At 47.9% G+C, this 20,881-nt stretch overlaps 1 protein-coding gene across 2 annotated transcripts; it reads right to left on the bottom strand.

Annotated features, from left to right (window-relative positions):
• Positions 1-109: 109 nt before the first annotated feature.
• On the bottom strand, positions 110-20,011 carry ITPRIP (inositol 1,4,5-trisphosphate receptor interacting protein). 2 transcript variants are annotated; one of them, XM_021536295.3, is made up of 3 exons: positions 19,973-20,011; positions 14,870-14,976; positions 110-2,361 (listed from the first exon to the last, which is right to left on the bottom strand). In XM_021536295.3, the coding sequence occupies exon 3, from the start codon at positions 2,346-2,348 to the stop codon at positions 699-701; it is 1,650 nt and encodes a 549-aa protein (XP_021391970.2). In that variant the 5' UTR covers positions 2,349-2,361; positions 14,870-14,976; positions 19,973-20,011; the 3' UTR covers positions 110-698. The 2 variants fall into 2 exon arrangements, with proteins under 2 accessions (XP_021391970.2, XP_021391971.2); XM_021536296.3 differs by lacking the exon at positions 19,973-20,011 and having other exon boundaries at positions 14,870-15,095.
• Positions 20,012-20,881: the final 870 nt, after the last annotated feature.

Raw genomic sequence — 20,881 nt, forward strand, 5'->3', positions numbered from 1 at the left:
TCTGCTACATCCTCCCACAGGAGAAAAATTGTGCAGGGGTATTTCTGAAGGACCGGACAAGTCATTTAAGTGACTGCTGCAAGTCCAATTCAGAAAGCTTTTTTTTTTTTTTTTTTTTCTTTTTCTTTTTTTGTTTTAACTACAGTTCCCTTTTGAAGCTGTGCTTTATTTAAGGATCTCCATCCAGTCCAGATCTTTTGCATGACCCTCCTCCTCCCCACACCAGCATGTAGACTTATGCTGCACTTCCCATTGGTGAAAGAGCTCCTGCTGTCTACAAGCAGAAAGGCTCCTTTGATCCAAAGATCCTGTCTCTGATTCCTCCACCCTGTTCTTATCTCCCCCTTCTGAAGGAAATGAAGTATTTGGCCACCATCACACTCCCATCCCCATTTGCATTGCAGGCATCTGAATAAATTACTTATATTTGTTGCTCACCACTGCTGTAGCATGAGGCACAATAGCAAAAATATATTCTTAGCTGCATAAAACCAAGCACAGCAGTGGAAGAGAAACCTAGTTCAACAGCACATCTTCCAGTTTCTCCCTATTCTCCCCCCATAGCTTCTTCCTTTCAGCAGGAACTACGGCCCAGGACTGGTTCAGCTCCAGACAAGAAGCTCTATTGGCAAAATCAGTTGTCTCTAGGAGGCTTCAGAGAGTTGCCCTCTGGACCTGTGCTTAGATTTTGGCTTTGGCTAAAGGGGTTCCTTACGGATCCCATTGGTGTGTGCAAGGGGAATGTGCACTGTGTACTCATTTATCAGTGCAGACATGTTCTTGAGCATCTCGTGGAACGTGTCCACCATCTTCCTGTAAATGTCCCTGCGTAGCACAAAGGGACGGAAAAGGTTGAGAGGCTCAGCCCTCTGAAATATGATGGGGAAACCCAGCTCTGCTGGTACCTTCCCATTGCCGATAAAGAAGTGATAAAGCTTCTTTTCATGCAAACATTTTTCTAGGAATTTCAGCATGTCCTGTAGGCGGGCCTCCAGCTTTTCTGGGGCCCAGTCCTGACTGGGACGTGCCTGCAGGAGATGCAGCAGCACTGTTTTCAGGTGGTAGTTGGTGAGCCCGCTGGGACCTGTGAGGCTGCACTGCTTCCCATGGAGGAAGGAGAGGATCTGAAGGCAGCTGACGTGGCAGGCATTAGCAGGCAGTGTTTTGGAGACCAGCTGGATGAACCTCCTCTCATACACTGCGAAGGTGAGAAACCAGTGGGTGCTGGAGGGGACGTCTGCTGCCAGACTGCTCCGAGGGAAGTGGGAGATGAAGTAAACGTCAGAGTTCTCATACTGCACCACAGGGGTGAGGTTGAAGGCAATCGATTTCCCCGATTTAAATTTTATCTTCAGGGCTCCTGGTGAATCCAGGAGGCTGAAGGAAAGGTCAAATTCATATTTGTGGGAGATTCTGTTCCAGGCCTTGGTGACGGCAATCTGGAACCACTTCATGACTTGGTCGGCATCCAGATACTGAGTATTTTTGAAACACAGGAGGTCTTCCATCTCACTGCTGGGCCTGGTACTACTGACCTGGCTATGGAGGAGGCACAGCATATCTTCCCCTAGTTTAGTCTTGTCACAGATGCAGCCCGTCGCATCCTCATCTGCCCTGCACACCTTGATAGTGCCATAACCTTGTTCATCTGGGGGAAAAGAGTCACCAGAGCACCAGGTCTGGCAGCGAAAGCAGTAAGGCTCTGGGGGAGCAAAAGGCACTATCAGATCACAGACAAAGGGTTTACGCACTCTCCAGTTCTCATACATGCTCCCCACACCCACGCAATCTTCCACTTCCATGTCAGCATCCCGGTTACAAACACTCCTCAAGGCCTCCAGCAGGTCATCTGCAAAGCCTTCCACCATCTCCCGCATCCTGGCCATGTCTCCAGTGGTACCCAGGATACGCTTCTCATAGAAGCTGGCCAGGACAGCCTTGTTGGGCAAGGCCACTCCTTTAAATGCTTTCCCCAGGACTGCCATGTCATCCTCTTCTCCTCCTATGTCCTGCCAATTCCCTTCCTGGAAATCCTGCCTCCAGAGCTCGATCAGCAGGAAGATGACCATGGAGAGGGCAGTCCACATATCCCATCGGACCTTTTCCTCTTTGCCTTCCTCCACTGCCACTGCAGCCTTTTCCAGAGCCTTCTGTGTGGCTTCCTGGTCTGCGATTTCCTGCTCCAAGCGCAACTGCTCCAGCCGCAGGCTCTCCTCCCGCTCCTTCATCTTCTGGATGATTTCTTCTGTGTTCTCGGGGACAGTGCCATTCTCCTTGGGGAAGAAGAGCGGGTGGTTGACAATAGCTGTAATCACCAGTAGGCACACCCGGAAGAGTCCCACGGGCATGGCAGTTCCTTCCCTGGAAGAGAAAGAAAGGTGAAATGACCCATGATTTGGAATATATTCCCTCAGGTGCAAAAATGAGAGAAACTCCCCACTGCAATAAGAACCTTGACATCCTTTCCAGCCCTGGAAAAAAATGCTTGAACCCAGAAACCACTAAGTGCACACCCATCTCTGCAAGTTATCAACCAACTTCCCAAAGAGGCTTTATCAGTTGACGGTGAGGATGAAAGTGGCTCTTATCAAATGAACTTTGAAAAACAGAACTCTGAAGGCACTTTCTGCTGTCAACCCACTATGATGCTCTTGGGCAGTATGGGAGGGCATGTCCTTCCTTTGCCTCTCCTTTAAAATTCCCTGGACAGAAAAGGAAAGAAAGATTAGGCAGAACCTCCCCAGCTGTATAAAAGCAGGACTGGAGATGAGAAGTGCTTTTCAACATAAAGTTAGTATTTCAGAAGTGGCAGTGGCATGGGCAGGTCTGTCCTGGCTACATTTCATGTTAAGCATGTCTGGGAACCCACACAGCCTGCCTGGATCAGGGCAACCTTTACTGCCCTGCTGGTGAGCTGCACCAGGGAACAAGCCTGCACAGTTTTGTGCTTCTAAGCAGGCATTACAGGCAAAGCTCTTCCTGCCTTTCAGCACCATCAGGATCAGGCTGTGGCAAACCCTCCTGGCCCCCAGGATGGCTCGTGATTGCAGTTCCCAGAAAAAGGGCACGGACAGAGACTCTGCTAAAATGGAAAGGGTTTCCTTTAGCCCAGTGGTTCTAAAGGCATCAGACTGCTTATTTTTGGTGCTTACTGCACTACTGACCTGTAGTAGCACATTAGTATCTCATTTATGGCTTTGATCTAATCCATCTCCTCCAAGCACCCCCTTAACAGCTGTGCCTGCAGCCAGCTCACTCCTATTTGCAGTGACCTCAGCGAGGCTGTGAGCCACATCCCAGCCATGTGCCAGCAGCAGTCCTGTGTGTCAGCCCTTGCACAGGCCCTTGGCATGACTGAGACCACTATGGTGTTTTGGAGTGGCTTTGTGTGGTCCAACCCCACATTCAATAAAGCTTTCTGTGCCATGGGGCTCACAATGAAAGGATTGAATTCCCCATCTTCTGGGACATGGTCCCATTGCCAGGGTCTCTGCCTGGTGGTGACAAGATGTGCTAGAGGGCTGGGCCAAATGGTGCTCAGCTAAAGCCTGGGCTGTCTCCTCCCAGCTGGCATTTCTCCCAGTCCCACTCTGGAGGGCTGGCATCACTGTCAAGAACCCGCTCAGGGCAGTACAGTCTGAAGTTGTCACCCATTGCTGTGATGTCAGCAGCTCACCAGTCCCCCTTTCTAGCAAAATCACCTGAGTCCTAGCACAGAAAGATCAGGAGGACAAGATGGACAAGCAGGGATATTTCTTCTTCCAGCCGGGAAATTTTAGGACAGCTGCTTTAATGTCCCAAATGTGCTTGCAAGAGAAGGGTTTCTGTTACAGAAATGAAGTATACCAATAACATACTTCATCAATCAGACCAGAAATAGCAATTTCATTCCTAAATAATTCTGCTGTGGGAATGAAGCTGTTTCACAGAGAGCCAAGAGATGGTGAGGCACTCTGTGTGCTCCAGGGGCTCAGGGCTGTAATTCCCACCCCTCTGGAATAGCTCCTTCCTGGCTTGAACCCAGCATGTTCTGGTGCCACTGCAATCCTGCTGTCCCAGCATCTGGGCTGAAGGAAAATATCTCTGGCAATCTCATTTATGCCTCTACAGGGCACACAATAAAGATAGATCCACCCCAGTGGACCTTGTTATTGTAACTGCACAACAAACTGCTAGTTTTGATTGCAGGAACCTGGATTTCCTCAATGTGAGCATTTACTGTACATGGGAACTGTATCCTTCAGCACACAATTATCTTTGCTTATGAGAGGGCTGGGACTGGAATAACAAGGGAAGGGAACAAGATTGAGATGCATTGTCCAAGCACCAAGAAAATTCACACGGTGCTCAGGATAATGCTCCATGCCCCTCCCTGTGTAACATTTACCAGCTACCTTTTTATAGATCCCATGCACATGCATAGATGAATGTTCTTATGCAGACATTGCTCTGGAATATAGTTTGTGGCCCTATCTTGTCCTTTTTTACATTTACATTAATTCTTTAATTCATCAGGCAATGAATTAAAGCTGAATTAATGCCCAAATCTGGATGTTCCACTTATTTTGTGAGTTCCATGCCTGGCAACATTTTCAAAATAAACTGGGGTCGCCCTGCATTGCAAAGGGCTTTATCAGTTTTCTGGGGCAGGGCAGGAAGTGCTGGTGAGTTCCTTTCCTTAGTGCTACCCTCTTGCAGACCACGTGTGCCTTCCAAGCTTAAAAATAACATGGCTGGGGGCCAGCTGCCTCCTTCTTGCAGTCTTGACCAGGAAGACATCACTGCTCTGCTCTGCTAGACCACTGTCCCTGCAGATGAAATGTTTTACTGTTACCACATTACTTCTGAGGTGTGCAAGGATAAAACAATCAGCCTCCTTAGGATGTTATTTCTCATGCCCAGCTGCCCATGGGCACACTGCTGCCACAGGTTACCTGCCCCAAAACTCTGACAGCAGCAGGGGTTAGGCCAGACCTCCCCAGGTCCATCAGTGGCTGGCTCAGGTGAATTCACTCTGGGTCACACTGACATTCTAGGACACCCCAGCTCATTTTTCAGCAACCTCTTCCCTCAGCTACAGGCATCATCCTCTGGAAACTGGAAGTGACAATCTTCAGGTAACAGATTTGCAAGAGGCATGTCTGTTTTCAGCCCAGAGCAAGTTCTGCTGGTCAAAACTGCCCTTTTGCTACCCCAGAAAATGAAGCCAAACATTAACCTCAGTTAAGGCTAATGCTGCCCAGTGGCCAAAATCAGTGGAGCCTGCCCTGGGCAGCAGCCACGGTGGTATGGGCAGAGCATTCCCACATCTCTCAGACACAGCTTTCCTGGCTAATATGAAAGACTCAATAATACAGGTGAAACCAGTAGCACTGCCTGCTACTGCATTCCCCATAACAAAGGCTGCTCTTTTCCCTTGCTTTTAACTTCAGCCCAAGCTATTTAAGTCTGATAAAAATATTTATGCCTGCTCAGGCTGAGACAGCTTTTGTGTGGGGAGGAGGGAGAGAGTCCAAACCTTTCCAAACTTGAGACTAAGAAAGAGAAATGGCAATTCTTCAATCTACGCATCAAATTTAGCAATGTTTCAAATATAGGGGGGAAAAAAATAAAAGTTATTTGTAAGTTTTAAAATAGCAAGTTCTCAAAGCAATCTGCAACCTTTTCTGAATTTCTCACCCTTACAGTTTTTTCTCATTTAGAGTATAAACAGCATCTGGATTCAGTAATAGGCTTACATCCTACCTACCTTCTGCAGACCTTCTTGTGTCAGTCTTGGGACTCCAAAGATCCCCAGAATGTGCTGTGGTCACAGGTAGGTCACTCCAGCCAGCAGCCAAAGCAGCCCTTGCTCTGCTCTCTGGGCCAGGTGAGAATGCAGAGACCCCTCTTTTCTCCCGTGAGCACAAAGCAGGGAAAGGTGCAGGAAGACCAAAGAAAGCTGCTTGGGAAATGACTTGGAAAAACTGTCTTGATGTGAAGCTGTCTCTGCTCACTGCCCAGCATGTGATGTACTTGTTCAAACCTGCCTCTGATACTAGAATTTTCTTCTGAGCTTTTCTGTGGTACTCACTGCTGTAGTGACTAGGGGCTTCACCAAGTTTAAGGTTAATGACCACTCTGTACAACCCTGGGAAGTGAGGGGGCAGGCACCATCCACCTTGTAGCTGGGAGTGAGGTTTCAGAGAGATAAAAACAGCTGATCACTCTGTTGCCTGATTACAAACAATCAGCTGCATCCTGCAGCACTTGGTATGTTCAAAGGGTCCACCAAGAGCACCCACAGCTCTCCACCCTCAGCTCCCAGGCAGGTTAGGTCTCATCCTTTCAAACCTGAAGCTGCCTCCCCAGCTGGAGGATCCTGACCAGCTCAAAAGCAGGTCCTGGATGATGCAAGAAACCCCAAGAGAGGAAGGGGAATGATAATGCTGCTGTCATGCAGTTCAGGTTGGTGCCTTGAAGCCACAAGCAGAAGGAGGCCAGGTCTCTCTCTAGCTGATCTGAGAGCCCTTTGCTGCACAATTTACTAATGTCTGGCTTGCCTGGAGCACAGTTCCAGGTAGCACAGCATATGGAAAGGGAAGCAGCACAGAAGAAGCCTTCACAGAGCCAGGCAGCAGCAGCTCCACCTTCAGCTTCTTCTCCTCCTCACCTGGGAGCATCACAGAGCTCATACAGGGTTTGTGTGGACCAGCCTGAAGCAGCTGCTGCCCTGGGGCAAGGTGTGCTGCTTCCCAAGCCACCCCGTCACAGGGGATTTCCCTGAGGGGCAGCAAAGTCCTTCATGGAGATGATGATGCCCAATGTCCTGTCCCTTCCAGCTACATGTGCTTCATTTCTGATGCCACTTAGCCTTCCTCACACCCTTTTCCATCGCAGCTGCAGAACCTTTTGCCTCTGCTCAGCCTGGCAGAGGAAAGAAAGAGGTGACAGCTTGCAGCTTGCCTCTCCAGGCTGCTCATGTGCTCTGAGCCCAGATAACCCTCCACCTCCTCTGATGACAAGGGAAAGTATTTCCCTTTCATTAAAAGTGCCTTTCTTTACTCAGGAGTTCCTGATAAAGCTTTATTTTTTCATCGATTTTATTCCTCTAGAATTTGAATCACAGTAAGCAAAACATGGTCTGGCTGGTGGTCAGCAATAAACCAGGCAGGAGTGAGCTGAAGCTTTGATTCTTGAATTGGGAAAACCTAAATCAAGCCATTGAGTGCAGTTCAGTATTACACTGGAACATGTCAAGACATCACTTACAACATGCTCGATTGCTTCCTGCAGTCTGGCTGACACAAAAGGCAATGAATAGGTGACTGCTACATTGTGTTTTGCTTTGGTAGACTGCAAGAAAAAAGGTTATTTCAAGTAGATGATAGAAAATTCAGCTGGTTGGGGAGGCTTTTTTCATGGAAAGCTGCCAAAGTTTTGAAACTAGAACTTTCATGGGAACCAATATGATTTCTAACTCTCTTGTTGGGAAGGTCCTTGAGGTTTGGAAAGGACTGTGCTACTTGTTTTGACTGCAGAGATTAACAGGTCAAACCAGGCACTAAGCTGCAACTGGGACTTTCTTACTGGGAAGATGTGAACCCCAGTTTGAGGGGTTTCAGGCCCAGCCCAGCTGTGCTTCCTCATGGCTGAGCTTGTGAGAGCTCTGTGATTCCTTCTCTTGCTGTACAACAGTGACCAAATTACCTTTTGGCCTTTGAGTGTTTAGTCTGAAAAAAGCTTCTGCTGCATATATGAAGATCTAGTAAAAGAATAGAAGTTTGCTGAAAGCCCTTAGTTATGCACCATATCCTTCTCCAATTTGCAAGTATCACTGCCACCTCTGCAGGTATTCACAGATATGATCCAGCTACCACTGACAGAAATCATAGTTTCTCATAGTGGGGACTACAAGCTCTGATTTGTAAGAAATGCACAATGACAGAGAAATGGGAATTACAGAGATGCATGCCAGTATTATTGTTAATGCCAAAACCTGAACAGATGCAGTTTCTTAGACAACCCCACACCCAAACAGCACAGTGCACCCAGGACAGGCTCTTGCTCTCCCACCTCCTGAGCAGTCAGCTGCAGCACACAGAGCCCAGACAGGAAAATTAAGGGATAAAAATCCAATTCAGAGCCTGAGTAGCACCGACTTGTGGTGTTCTTTCAGCCCCTATGAATTAAGCTGTGTGCAGGACACCAGTGGGATGAGATGTTGACTGGGACAGAACAGTGTGAGCTACAGCAGCTCTAACTCATGTTCTGACTTGTTTTTCAGCATTAAATAGTGTTACAGACAAAGTATGGAATTCCAGATGCCAGCACAATCACAGTTGGTTCAGCACAGACAGGTGGGATTGGGCTCTGTCTACCAAAGCCTCAAGTGGGGAAGGACCAAATGCACCAATACATGAGGTGCAGGGGCCTGGATGTTGAAAGTGGTAACACAACCACGTTTAAAACCAGAACAAGCCAACTGGCCTGCACAGGACTATGGCAGTCAGGTATGGCAGAGCAACTGCCTTCCCAACCATGCCTGGAAGCCACACCCCAGATTAGCTGCTTGGCCACAGCACAGCAGTTGGACAAGGCCACTTGCCTGCTAGCTATTGTTCTGCTGTGAGACTGGAACATGAGCCTTTCGTGGACATCCTGTCCCAGGCCTGCTGCAGTGCCAGCAGGGTCAGTCGCGCGGCCCGAGTCGGACATCCTGCCCAACAGGTCTGCTGCGCGCCTTCGGAAACAATTTTCCTCCTGGGGGTCGCCAGATCAGGTATTTCCAAGGAAATGCTGATGCTCATCCTGTGTACAGGACTAGATAGCCGTCCTTTCCCATGGGCAGGCGGGTTTGGGGGGAATAAGCACGGGAAGGGCACTGAGGGTGCTCTGGAAGCAGAAACTGCTGTGCAGCCCCAGGTCCAAATGAGAGACTTTGTCAGCTTCTCTCCAAGCAGAGAAGTGCTTGACTGGCCCTAGGAAACACAGGTAGTTCTCTCTCCTGTCTTCAGTCATGTACTGCCTTTGCCATCAGGAAGCTTTTTTTTAGGCCTTGTTAAAACTCCCTTGCTGCAGTTTGGACCTCCTAACATTCCAGTGCCCACTGTGGGTACAAGTAGGATGAATTCTTTGTTTTCTTTTTGCAGTAGCACTCAGGATGTTCAGAGGTACTCCTGTCCTGCCTCAGCTTTCACTGTACACAGGTGCATTTACAAACTATTACCATAAAATCCCACATTCCCCCTTTCCCAAAGACTAGACAGTACAAAGTATTCTTCCTGGCTCAAAGGGAGCTATTTGCCTTCTAGGGCTCTTTTCCAAAACCCAAACACATGTGGCACGTGTTAGATTTTCAGTTTCATCAGCAAGTGGGGATTTATTGGGCCCATTTCTAAGTCATTGTTTCTCAGTGCACACAGGTATCATGCCACTAATCAAAACATGCCACTAATCCAAACGCTAATCAAAACATGATACTCTTCCTGCCCCAGGAGCCAGTAGCCACCATTAAAAGCAGATTTAACAGCTAATGAATAACGCAGAGACACATCATGTCCCCAAGGCACTCACTGTTTACTCCGTGCAAGGCTGGACCCAAGAGAGGGTGCCTGTGGAGACCAGGAGACAGCCAACAGCAAGAGGAGTGTGTTACTCAGCATCCTGCTCATTGCCTGAATGTGTTTTTATTGCTTTTTGACTATGCAAGTGCTGCGCGGGGCAAGCCTGCTCAGCTCTTGTCAGCAAGTAGGACATATGCAGTCTGTGGAGTGCCTCAGGTTCCCTCTGCTATAGCCAAGAAGGGGCTTTATAAATTGGAACATAGTGTTGGCTTCAGGAGAGGCAGGAGGGCAAAGGTAGGAAGTGTGTATGTGACTCCCACCCACGGATTGAGCTGCTGTAGTAGGACCACAGCCAGGAACAGCTTTGTGTTTTTAAGCCAAATAAATTTTGTTTGGTTTTGTCTGTTAATAGTGAGGAAAACTGGAGTAGACCAAACTTCTGTGGGTTTTGTTGGTTTTGGATTCTTTTTGTTTTTTTTTTGTTTTTTTTTTTTTTTTTCAAGAGAAGAAAAGACGCAGGCAAAGAAAAAAACCCTTAGCTTACCACCCTTACCATCACCCTTCTCCTCCAACCCAACATGATGGGAGCCTGGGTAATACTTTGGTCATTCCCTTGCACAATCCTTCATCAGCACAGATGGGCAAACCCCTCTGCTGCTCCACCAAAAGCCTGATAGTGTCAACCACAATGGATGGAGCACTGTCACTGCACCGATCCTCTGTGGCCTCCACCTGGTGCTGGGCTTGCTCTGGCTGTCACTCCCTCAGCCACACAACAGCTCCTTGCACGTGAGGCAGCCATGGCCCATGGATCCCACCTGGCAGCCACCTCAGGGAGAGGTGGTGAGCAGAGAAAAAGATCAATGGCCAAGATGTTTGTTTAAAGCTGCCCTCCTTTTCCCTGCTTAATTCTCAGCAAGGTGGAAAAACCCCACACCAGTGTTGTTAAATCAGGCAGTGGTTACTCTGGCTCTCCTCATCCTGTGGTAAACATAGGCATCCTTGTGCATTCAAGTTGATTGTGCACCCATTGGAACAAATGCTTTAGTATTAAAATAATTTGTGGAAGCATTATTAGAAAGTTGATTTCCCAGCAGGGATACAGCACTCCAGCACATCTCAGGAGAGCACATGTGGATGTTGGCAGGGCTCAGACATGACTTGCAGAATGATTACATTTTATATGTGAAACTACAAAGTTCCATTTCAGTCATGAATGATGAGCACTTACATATTACAGACAGCAGAAAGCACAGGAGTCACCAGACACTTCCACACTGAGACACTGAACAAAAGCATAGCAAAAAGAAATTATTGTCTTGGGTTGGGAGTTTGGCTTATTTGAGACCTTCTACTCCATCACAGTCTTGAGTCAGAGACAAAGCCACAGTCATAGGTCAGGAAACCTGCAGGCCCAAGTATCTGCTTAAACAGGACCCAAAACCACTGGACGGGATTGAAGGTTTGTGTGATATTGGACCATTGTTTTGCTAACTAGTCACTGCTGTTTGTATTCAAACAATAGGGAAAGAACTGTATTTAAATGCTCGCTGTTGTTGCCAAAACGTCACCACAGAAATCAAAAGCAATACTTTATTCCATTGCCTGCAATTCCAGCTTCTTTTTTTTATTAACACAATATAGTTCTTTAAATAAAGTAAAAAACAAAACACAACCCAAACGACTGTGAAATCCCCTGCAGGAATGGGTAGAGGGTGTGGAAGGAAGAGAGAACAAGAATACTTTTACTGCATTGCCCCATTTCCTTGCCCCTCACCAGGATGACTCCCTGATCTAAGCAGAATGTGTATTGCACACAGCCTCTGAGGAAGAATCAAACCCTCTTACTTCATTACCTAGTGACTCTAGAAAAGATCAGGAGAAACAACACAAATGCTTTGGGAAGCAGAAATCCCAGTCTTGGCTCACTTACCATAAACCTAAAAACTGCCAAGGCAGATGCATGCACAAAAATATGTTGGCTGCAGAGTACTTCTGGCTAATCCTGCCCTTCAAAATGAGTTTGAATAAATAAAAAGCAGCAGAAGAAAGCAAAGTCATACAAGAAAACAAACTGCCCCACTTCCGTACTATATTTCCATGAAGCTCATCCTTTCAGCACCCATGGCCACCAATCCAGAGCCATTTTCACCCAAGGGAATGACTCAGACACAGGCTATTGCTACATGCACTCATATTTAATCATTTTCATGTGCTCTCTGCTCAGTCCCCTCTTCTTACCAAGAAAATGAAACATCTCTAAGCTCTTTGTTTTGCTGAAGAATTTGTAAACTGAATGCTGGGAAGAATAACTCTAAAAAGACTCAAGGGGAAAGGAGCTCTGTAACTTGCAGTGCTGCAGCAGAAATATCAAACACACATATATGAAGGTTGTGAAGCCACGTGGTTTTCATTTGGGATGTGTGGGGTGAGCACATAGGGTTGCTTTCTTTATACCCTAAGCACAACAAAGGAAGGCTTTGTTTGAAAGCCAAGGGACAGCCTCGGCTCACTTAAGTTACAACGTACAGGGAGCTGTGAGTCAGGGCTGTGGGGCCCCTGCCCACAGGCACCAAACCCCCACTGCTGCAGCAGGCAAGGAGCTCAGCAAGGACCAAAGCCTCCAGCTCCACATGGGAGACCCAAAGCATCCAGGACAAGCAGCAAATACAAGGCTGAGCTGAGAGCTCATGTTGTGGATGACTTAGCACACAAACACATCCCTTTCAATCATCATTTCTGCTGTAACTCTGTCAGAGCATGAGATCATAACCCTGCACCAATTCCAAGAGCATGATGCAGCTATGACTAACAGGAAGGTGGGATAAACATAATCCAAGCACCTTCAGACCATCTTTTGATTTTGGCTGCAGAAGAGCATGGCCATGATTCTTAGACTGAGCATAACCAGCTCATTAGGTGGGACCACACTAGAGCTCCGTTCCTAAGTCACCTACTGTGGCAGATAATTTGTGTTATTGTGTGTTACAGGAGGGGAGGGTCAACTGATGGACGCCAGCTACCCAAAATAAAGACATCCTTCTTGCCCCTGCAAGACTGGAAGATAAGTGTAAGCTTTAGTTACCACGAATGAGTTGCAAACTGCAGTGCAGAGGTCTCTGTGTGCTGCTGAAACTTCAAGAATTTTCCCTCACATTTCCAATAGTCCCAATGTATTTGGTTGCTAAATCCCCAGAGGGCTTTGGAAATCAAATTCTCCTCTGAAACCAGAGGCAGTAAGGCACCTGAACATCCAGAAGGAAATAGATTAGGATCAAAGCATTCTGGGCACAGATACAGAAGACCCTCTGAGAAGCATTATAGTGTGAATATCAAGTGTGACATTTTAAGCTTAAGAACATCTCCTTAGCTCTGCCTCTGGTACGTGTTAACAATCTACAAGAGCTTAAAAAATAGGAGGAAAAAGAGGTCTGAAAAAGCAATAGAGTTTCTTCCCTCTGCCTGCATGCATGGCTTACACTGTGCCTGGATGATTTCTGGCAAGTCTCTGTTTACTTTGTTCTGAAAAGCTTCCAGCAAATCTCTGCCTCCCAAGGCAGTCTAGACTACTGCTTAGCTGCCCCTACCTGCAGGAAAGTCTCCTTATCACTGCATGTGCTTTCTCCAAAACAAGCTGTTTGGATCCCTGCTGGGATCCTGCCACAGGCAGGTGGTATCTTGTCTTAGGGAGCTACTTCACCTCCTTGTAGACAGCGTGGGAACCATTTCCTCCCACTCCTCATCAGGTGCTCACCACTCAGCACCAAACCCTTGAAATTTGGAAGAACTGAAAGCAAGGCACTCTCAAGCTGATTTACACCATTTTTTTCTGGGTTTTACCAAAAAACTCTGCCTTTTCAACTGAAGGCATCCACCATCCCCAGAGGCCAGGGAAAGGTAAGTTGGTTACACAGGTGGCTCAGCTGACACCTTATAATTCATGTCTGTTTTCCAGCTCAGGCCCAAGAACCTTCTCTACGTGCTCTTCCCCTTGTTTCAAAAGTGAAGGAACAGCAATAGTTTTCCTTTGCCAGGCAACCAGAATAACCCAATGAGTTGGAGACTGTGCCTAGCAGGGCCTAAATTCTTCAACAGCTGGCTGCAATGGTCTTCATTCTTGCCAAGATCATGCTTGTTTTTTCTGAGCCACATACATGGCAGTGGGATGCATCAGATGTTTTCCGTATAACTGCTGAAAAAGCATTTCTGCCTTGAGGCAACTGTTGCTGATACAAAATAATGTGCCAGATCAGCCAGAAAAACTTGCCTCTGGAGGAGGGACAATAATGAAACATGGTGAATGGAAAGGAAAAAGAGAAAGAGCTTCATTTACACACAGGAGAATGGCAGTGGGCCAGCTCTCACAGCTTTGATCGGGACTGGCTGGAGGAGCATGCCAGGGAACTCTCTGAGCTGAGCTCTGCTAGAGCAGAGCAGCTGTTTGAACTCTGTGATGGGAAAAAGGTGGCAGACACCACCCAACACAGATCCAGAATAAATAAGTTAAAAAAAACCATCATGTGGAGTGCATGAACTAACAGGTACACAGAGCTGTACCTGTGGCAGCCAGGACTCCTGCTCTGGCAGCTCCCTCTGTCATCAGCTCCAGTTCTTGCCCTCCCACCACTGCTACCCGTAGAACCTCCTGCCACACACTCACACAGCACCACTGCCAGACATCTTGGTTTCACCCAGTTCTCCTTTCAGTTTATTTTCAGGGGTTTTCATACAAACATGAAAACTCTACACGTCGCTGGCTTGTGAAAGCACTATCTCCCTTTGTCTGCCTCTGCTGTCACCCTTGATCACCTGGAAGTTGTCCAGGCACTTCCAGACATCTGCTCTCCCTCTAACACTTAGAAGAGGGGAATTCCAGTACTGGAATTCCAGTACTGCTTTCTCAGTCTGGGTAAGGTCCTTCTGGCAAGTTCTCCTCCACAGCAGAAAATGCATCAGTGGCTGATGTCAGCTAAGCTTTGGACCCAGTGGTTCCCTTCTGCCATCACTCTCTGACTAGATCCTAACTGTACCAAGCAGATTGGTCAGATAAGACCAATTTTATATTGAAACTCCAACAGCAAGAAGCTTTTAACACTTTTTCCACACTGAAGCCATTTTCAAATTAAACCTTCACAACATTGCTACTTTTGCTTTGCAAGAAGCTGTCTGTACCTCACAGCTGGGAACATTTCTAAAGAATGAGCCACACCAATTTCCTTTCAGCATTTCTGCTGCAAGGCTCAAGATCTCCTAGTGCGAGCCCATCAAGAAGCTTTTTAAATCACATCAAATCTGGAAGAAAGAATAACACCTGGAGCACTTACCTGCTACACAGCTTTGCAGGTGCTCATTAAACTTCACATTACTACTATCACCGTGGTGCAGAGAGGTCTAAATTCAGTCACCCGCCACTGAAGCACAGCCAGGAAGTCTGCAAAACACAAAGAGCATGAATGAGGAAGTGCACGCAGAAGATGGGTATATAATGCAGTTATCTAAATTACAGATTGATTAAAAAAAATATTAACTCACCCCCTTATCTAATAAAATGATCATAAAAGCTCAAGAGACCAGGAATAATCAGTTTGAAGTGATCAGGGAAGAGTTAAAATGCTTCTCCCATGGGTGTCGGCAAGCAAGGACTTCCCTCCTCTGACTCCATCCTCACCCACCAGCACTTTCCTTTTAAAAAGGATTAGGGTCAAATGAGCAGCTGCATAAGTGCAAGGGCTGGGACAGTTTTGTCTGGGATTGGTTTGTCTAGAAAAGGCAGCTAGCTGCTGTAAGCAGCTTGTAAGGTAGAAATACTTGCTCGGGGAGTTGGGTTTACAGAGCTAATGGAAGAAACAGAAAACAGAAGAGGCAGGAAGCAAGGGTAAGAGCACAGGAAGATGCGAAACACAGAACCACAAAAGATAAACTACAATATTTTAGGATAGAGAAGTGAAGAAATTTTATATGCAACAGGAAACAACGAGAAGGAGAAAACCCAACAAGCTGGTTGCAGGCAGACAACAGAGATATTCCTCCTCCCCAGCTGCACACAAATGGGCTGGGGAGGAGGAATGCACCACCCTCATTTCCAGCTACCACCACTTCAGACCTTCCCACTGTCTTCATCCAAAGCCTGATGAAACTATCAGTGTGGGCTGAGCTGAGCTTGAAGCCCATTTTAAGGGCTCAGCATTAGGGTGACGCCTCGTTGCTCTCCTGAACTCCTTCAATTCACCTTCCTCCTCCCACGTACCTGCTTTGACCAGACAGTATGTACAGTTTCACTTCTCTGTTTCCATCTTCCACTGTGAGGCCAAATTGGGCAAATGGGCTCTGCAAAGCCCTCCCATCTTGCAGGGCTGCTGGTGCCTCTGCTCAACCAGTGCCACAACAGCACCAGCAGCAGCACAGACTGCTGAACACAGGAGAAAGACACCCCACGTCCCAGAGGTCTGGATCTGCACTGTAATATCCCAGTGGATATTTGTAAACCCTCAGGGCCTGCAATGCCTGGTCTCACGGTGGCTCAGAGCCAGTGAGGTAGAGCAGGTGTGTCTGCTTGGAGGAAAGGAGCTATTAAATGCTGGGCAGGAACTGCTGCTGTGGGACATACAATCCACTTGTTAAGATAATTTTTAAATCTCAAAAGAGAGTGTTTAAGTTAGGGTCTTCCTCCATATTTGTTCACAGATGTTGGAGAGACCTTGACTAAGCTTTATGGGTACTGGAAGTCCAAAATGATGTCTCTCCAGAACCTCCAGGCTGAACAATTCTTTCAGCCTCTTTTGATAGGAGAGGTGCTGCAGCCCTCTGATCATCCTCGTGGCCTCTGTTGTACTTGCTCCGAGAGTTCCACATCCTTCCTGTGCTGAGAGCCCCAGAGATGGATGCAGCACTGTGGGTACGGTCTCAGCAGAGTGGAGTAGAGGACAGAATCCCCTCCCTCGACCCGCTTGCCAATGCTGCTTTGGATGCAGCCCAGGACACATTTGGCTTCCTGGCCTATGGGGATACATTGCTGCGTTGGTCCAGTTTTTCATTCAGAGAGACCCCAAGACATTCTTCACAGGGCTGCTCTCAATGAGTTCTCCCAGTCTGTCCTCATATCTGGGGTTGCCCCAAATCAGGTGCAACATCTTACACTTGGCCTTGTTGAACTTCCTGAGACCCTTATGGGCCCAGCCTCTCAAGCTTGTCCAGGTCTCCGTGGATGCCATCCCTTCCCTCTGTTGTGTCAACAGCACCACTCAGGTGTGTGTCACCTGCAAAGCTGCTGAGGGTGCACTCGATGTCACTGTGCCACTGACACAGGTATTAAAGACACCAGTCCCTGAGGGACACAACTGGCTCTCACCTGGACAGAGCTGATGACCACAACTCTCTGGATGCGTCCATCCAGCCAAATCCTTACCCACTGAACAGTCAGCTCCTCCAAATAATTTATTTCCAACTTGGAAATGAGGATATCATTTCAAAGGTCTTACAGAAGTCTAGGTATATTACATTAATCTGTCTCTCCTTGCCAAACATTGCAGTCACTCCATCATAGAAGGCCACCAGATTGGTCAGGTGTGATTTGCCCTCAATCAAGCCATGCTGGCTACCTAAAATCATCTCTTTTTCTTGCATAAACCTTCTTAACACTGTTTCCATAAGGAAGTCTGAGCAGCCTAGCACAATGTTTGTTTGAGCCAGCCCTATATGAGAGCCTCCTCTCCTTGACAGAAATGAAAGCTGTCCCTGCTCCAGCAAAGCTCAGCAGCTGATCTGGCCTTCAGGTGATGGCATTAAAAGCTGTTTGTTTTGCTGCTGGTCAAGGTTGGCTCAGCCAACTTTGCATGGCCCACGTGTGCATGTAAGAATAAACAAGCCAAAAAAAGAGTCCTGCTGCAGCTACACCCCAGGCCAGCTCTCCATCCCTCAAGCTGCTTGGAGGTTGGCCACCTGCCTCCCTGCCCGCCCCAAGGAGTGAGCAGGAAGAAGGTTTTGCTTACACAGCTGAGCCCACATCCCTGCAAAACCTGGAATTCATGGTTGGGCACATGACAGTGCTGCCCAGTGCACACCCTGGCCATGCTCTCTCCCTCCAGCCTGGAAACCAGAGTCTCTACCTCTCTCCACCACCCAACAATTACAAGTGTCAATGGAAAATATGCTGCCTGGCAGCAAACCTGCTTTTTCCCTAGTATAAATGGATTGTAATAACACTTGGGAGAGAAAAAGCTGGCCCACCCAACAGTCCATTTTAAAGGGGATCTAAAGGAACAAGCCAGAAGCTTTTTTCAGCTTCCTTTTCCATTGCACCATTGCTACAGATTGCAATTGCAATTCTGCAGAGCAGAGCGAGCAGGACAGGACAGCACAGGACCGCAGGGAGACTCATGCAGGCTCTTCATGGAGCTCATATACTGTGTTAATTCATTTGCAGGCAAGTCCAAAAGATATTGAAACCACAGTCAAGAGGTAGACAGTTGTAAAAGCCAAGCTAAAATTGTCCTTTGGAAAACCATACAGTTTTACTTAAAAAAACAAAGAAATTAGTGAGATCAGTTTGTGAAACACCAGTGTTAGGTTTCTGTGGATCAGGTTCCTTTCCCATGTTAGTCATTGCCATGCGAAAAGAATCACAAGCATTGGCATCCCTCTCTGACATCATGCAGAGACACACCAGAGTCCTTATTGCCATGGATAGCACCAACAAAAAAACAAAACGGGAGCAGGACATACAGCTTTTGGCTGCCCTAGTCATCAGCTGGCCCAAAACAATTACTCAGGAAAACCAAATTCCTCGGTTCCTGACCAGGGCTATTTAGTCTGACTTGACGGGTGGTGGGGGGGGGAGAAAGAAGTGTTAAAAAAAAAAAAATTAAAAAAAGGTGCTCTTAGTATATAGTAATGCTCCAAGCAACAAAAATAGGAAAATAGGTGAGGGGCCACTACCTGAGCCCTTGATAAACAAATTCAGTGCCTTTGGTGTGCACAGGACACTTTGCAGATGCCAGTGTTGTGAACACAGATCACTGAGTCCTGGACACACAAGTCATGCAAGCAAAAAATAGTGTCACCAACAGCTAGGAGCCAAGAAACCCTCAGGATTGGTCCCAGTACTCACACTGGTTCTCTAAATTTGGGAAATCAATTCAACTCTCTTTACATCTGTGGCAATCACACTTAATATGTACAATTCCCATGTGAGAGCAGCATGAAGCATCTATTGTGCTGAAAACAAAGTTGAAGAGAAGGCTTGAAGATTTTATTCCTAATTTCTATGCTCTACTTTTGTTTGAGGACTGAGAGAACTCCTTTCAGTTATACTATGGAAAATCTGATTTTAAAAGCAGATGGCTATGAAGGTGGCTAGAATCACTTTAGTCAGAGCTGCAGAAGAACATCACCATCATCACCAAACCAAACAAAAAAACCTCACACAACATGATATGCTGCACCACAGCGGCTCTCCTGTCCAAGTGCTGTTTTCATGGTAGCTCAAGTTCTTCCCTGGCATCACGGCAAACACTTGTGCCTGAAGGACATGCACAAGGTATGGGTGAGGCCTACAGCCCTCACTCATTAAAACATATGAATAGTAATGTTCACTTAGAGACACTGCTCATCTTGCCTGACCACGTAAAGATGCCAATAGCAATATGTCCTATTTTCCTGAAGGATTTTAGCATGGCAGTTCCCAAGAGAACTGCTTCAGTGGGAGACTGCCAAGCTGAAGATGCAAAGGCCAGTAGGCTCGTGTTCTGCACATCAGTTTTACAGCCCATTGACTTCCAGTGTCACAGTCCTGGCTCACTCTGCTTTGAGCTACAAATACCTGCTGGCCACATTGAGAAACATGTCTACGCACATGAAGAGCAGCTCTACTGAAAGTATCTCTCGAGCTCCACTGAAAGCTTCACTCCTTCTCTCGGTGCTCTTTAGGGAGATGTTGCGTATCTCAGAAGGAAGAAGTTTTAAACCCGTGCCGCCTAACACTGAACACGCAGCGAGGCTCAGTGATGCGTTTTGCACGGACGGTGCATGTCCGAGGTGAGCGCTGCCCCAGGACACCCGGGCTGTGTCACCAGCGAAGGGCGATGGCCGAGAGGTCTCTGCTCGCCCGGCTCGGTCCCGCCGAGCCCCCGAGGGGCTGCGCCGCTCGCCCGGCGCCCGGCGCGTCCGGCCCCCGCCTGGGCTGCAGGGAGAGGGATGCCCAAAGCCCTGCAGGAACTTTGGTGGGCACCGCACCCCCTCCCAGGGGCCCGACCCTGCCTGTGCCCCGGTACCCACCGAGACGGAGAACACGCGCAGAAACAAAAGTTACCCCGCGAGGAGAAGGCGGGGACAGCCACACCAAGGCGGGCAGCCCGCACGGCCGCTCCGACCCGACCCGCATCTCCCGCATCCCCCGCAGCCCGGCTCCCCGCGGCCCCGGACAGACTCACCGGGCCGGGCCGGGCCGGGCCGGGCCCCGCTCCGCGCTCCAGCGCTGTCGGCGCGGCCGCGGCTCCGCGCGGCTCGGGGCAGGAGCCCGCCCCGCCCGGGCCGCCGCCGCTCGCCGGTTTGCTGCTTCTCCCCTCCTTCAGGCCACCCCCGCCAGCCCTAGGGGCCGGGCCGTGCCCCGGCGGGCGGCAGCGAGCTGGCTGATCTGCCCCTCGGCTCCCCCGTTGGCTTCCCAGATGGTGCGGGACCGAGGGCACGGCGGACGGAGAGGAAAAGACTTGAACATTTTTCACAGGAAGGCTCACATCTCAACAGATTATATTACATACCCACCATCCTAGATTCAGGATCTACTTTCTGTGTCACCTAAGATGGTATAAAATTATTATAACAATACAATACATGTAAATGGAAAACTCAAACCAAGACACATTCATTTGATTTGTGTTAGGGGGTTTTTGATGCAGTTCAGCAGTCTGAAAGAGGGAAAGTTAGAAGCAACTGACAACTCTAGGACATGATTCATTGTTTGAATATTGCTGCACTGCAGAAGGCTTGAGATCATTATCTTGCTAAAGGTAGTAATTTATTTGATAATAAGCCAAGCTCCGCTAACCTTACTCACATGCTGGGCAGGACCTGAAGCTGCAAGCAGTGAAGTAACAGTGCCATAGTTCTTCACACATTGGGACTTCACTCTGGCTCTATGACATGGCTACTACTGCAGCAGAAATTAGATATAATAATAATATTTCTAAAGTGGACTTTAAGATGCCATCAGCAGGTGCAGGACAAGAGTAGGATTTGGACTGAGACTCAAACTTTTGGTACCTGTCCCAGCTGCTTTCAGATACATTAGATGATTGAGAACTTATTCTTTCCAGTAGTATTTCTAATTCATTACAAAACCA

The sequence above is a fragment of the Lonchura striata genome, chromosome 7, assembly GCF_046129695.1.
Source record: "Lonchura striata isolate bLonStr1 chromosome 7, bLonStr1.mat, whole genome shotgun sequence".
Classification (NCBI taxonomy): domain Eukaryota; kingdom Metazoa; phylum Chordata; class Aves; order Passeriformes; family Estrildidae; genus Lonchura; species Lonchura striata.

Bases quoted from the DNA above. Each gene is read 5' to 3' on its own strand.
- ITPRIP (XM_021536295.3), bottom strand. From the start codon at position 2,348: ATGCCCGTGGGACTCTTCCGGGTGTGCCTACTGGTGATTACAGCTATT.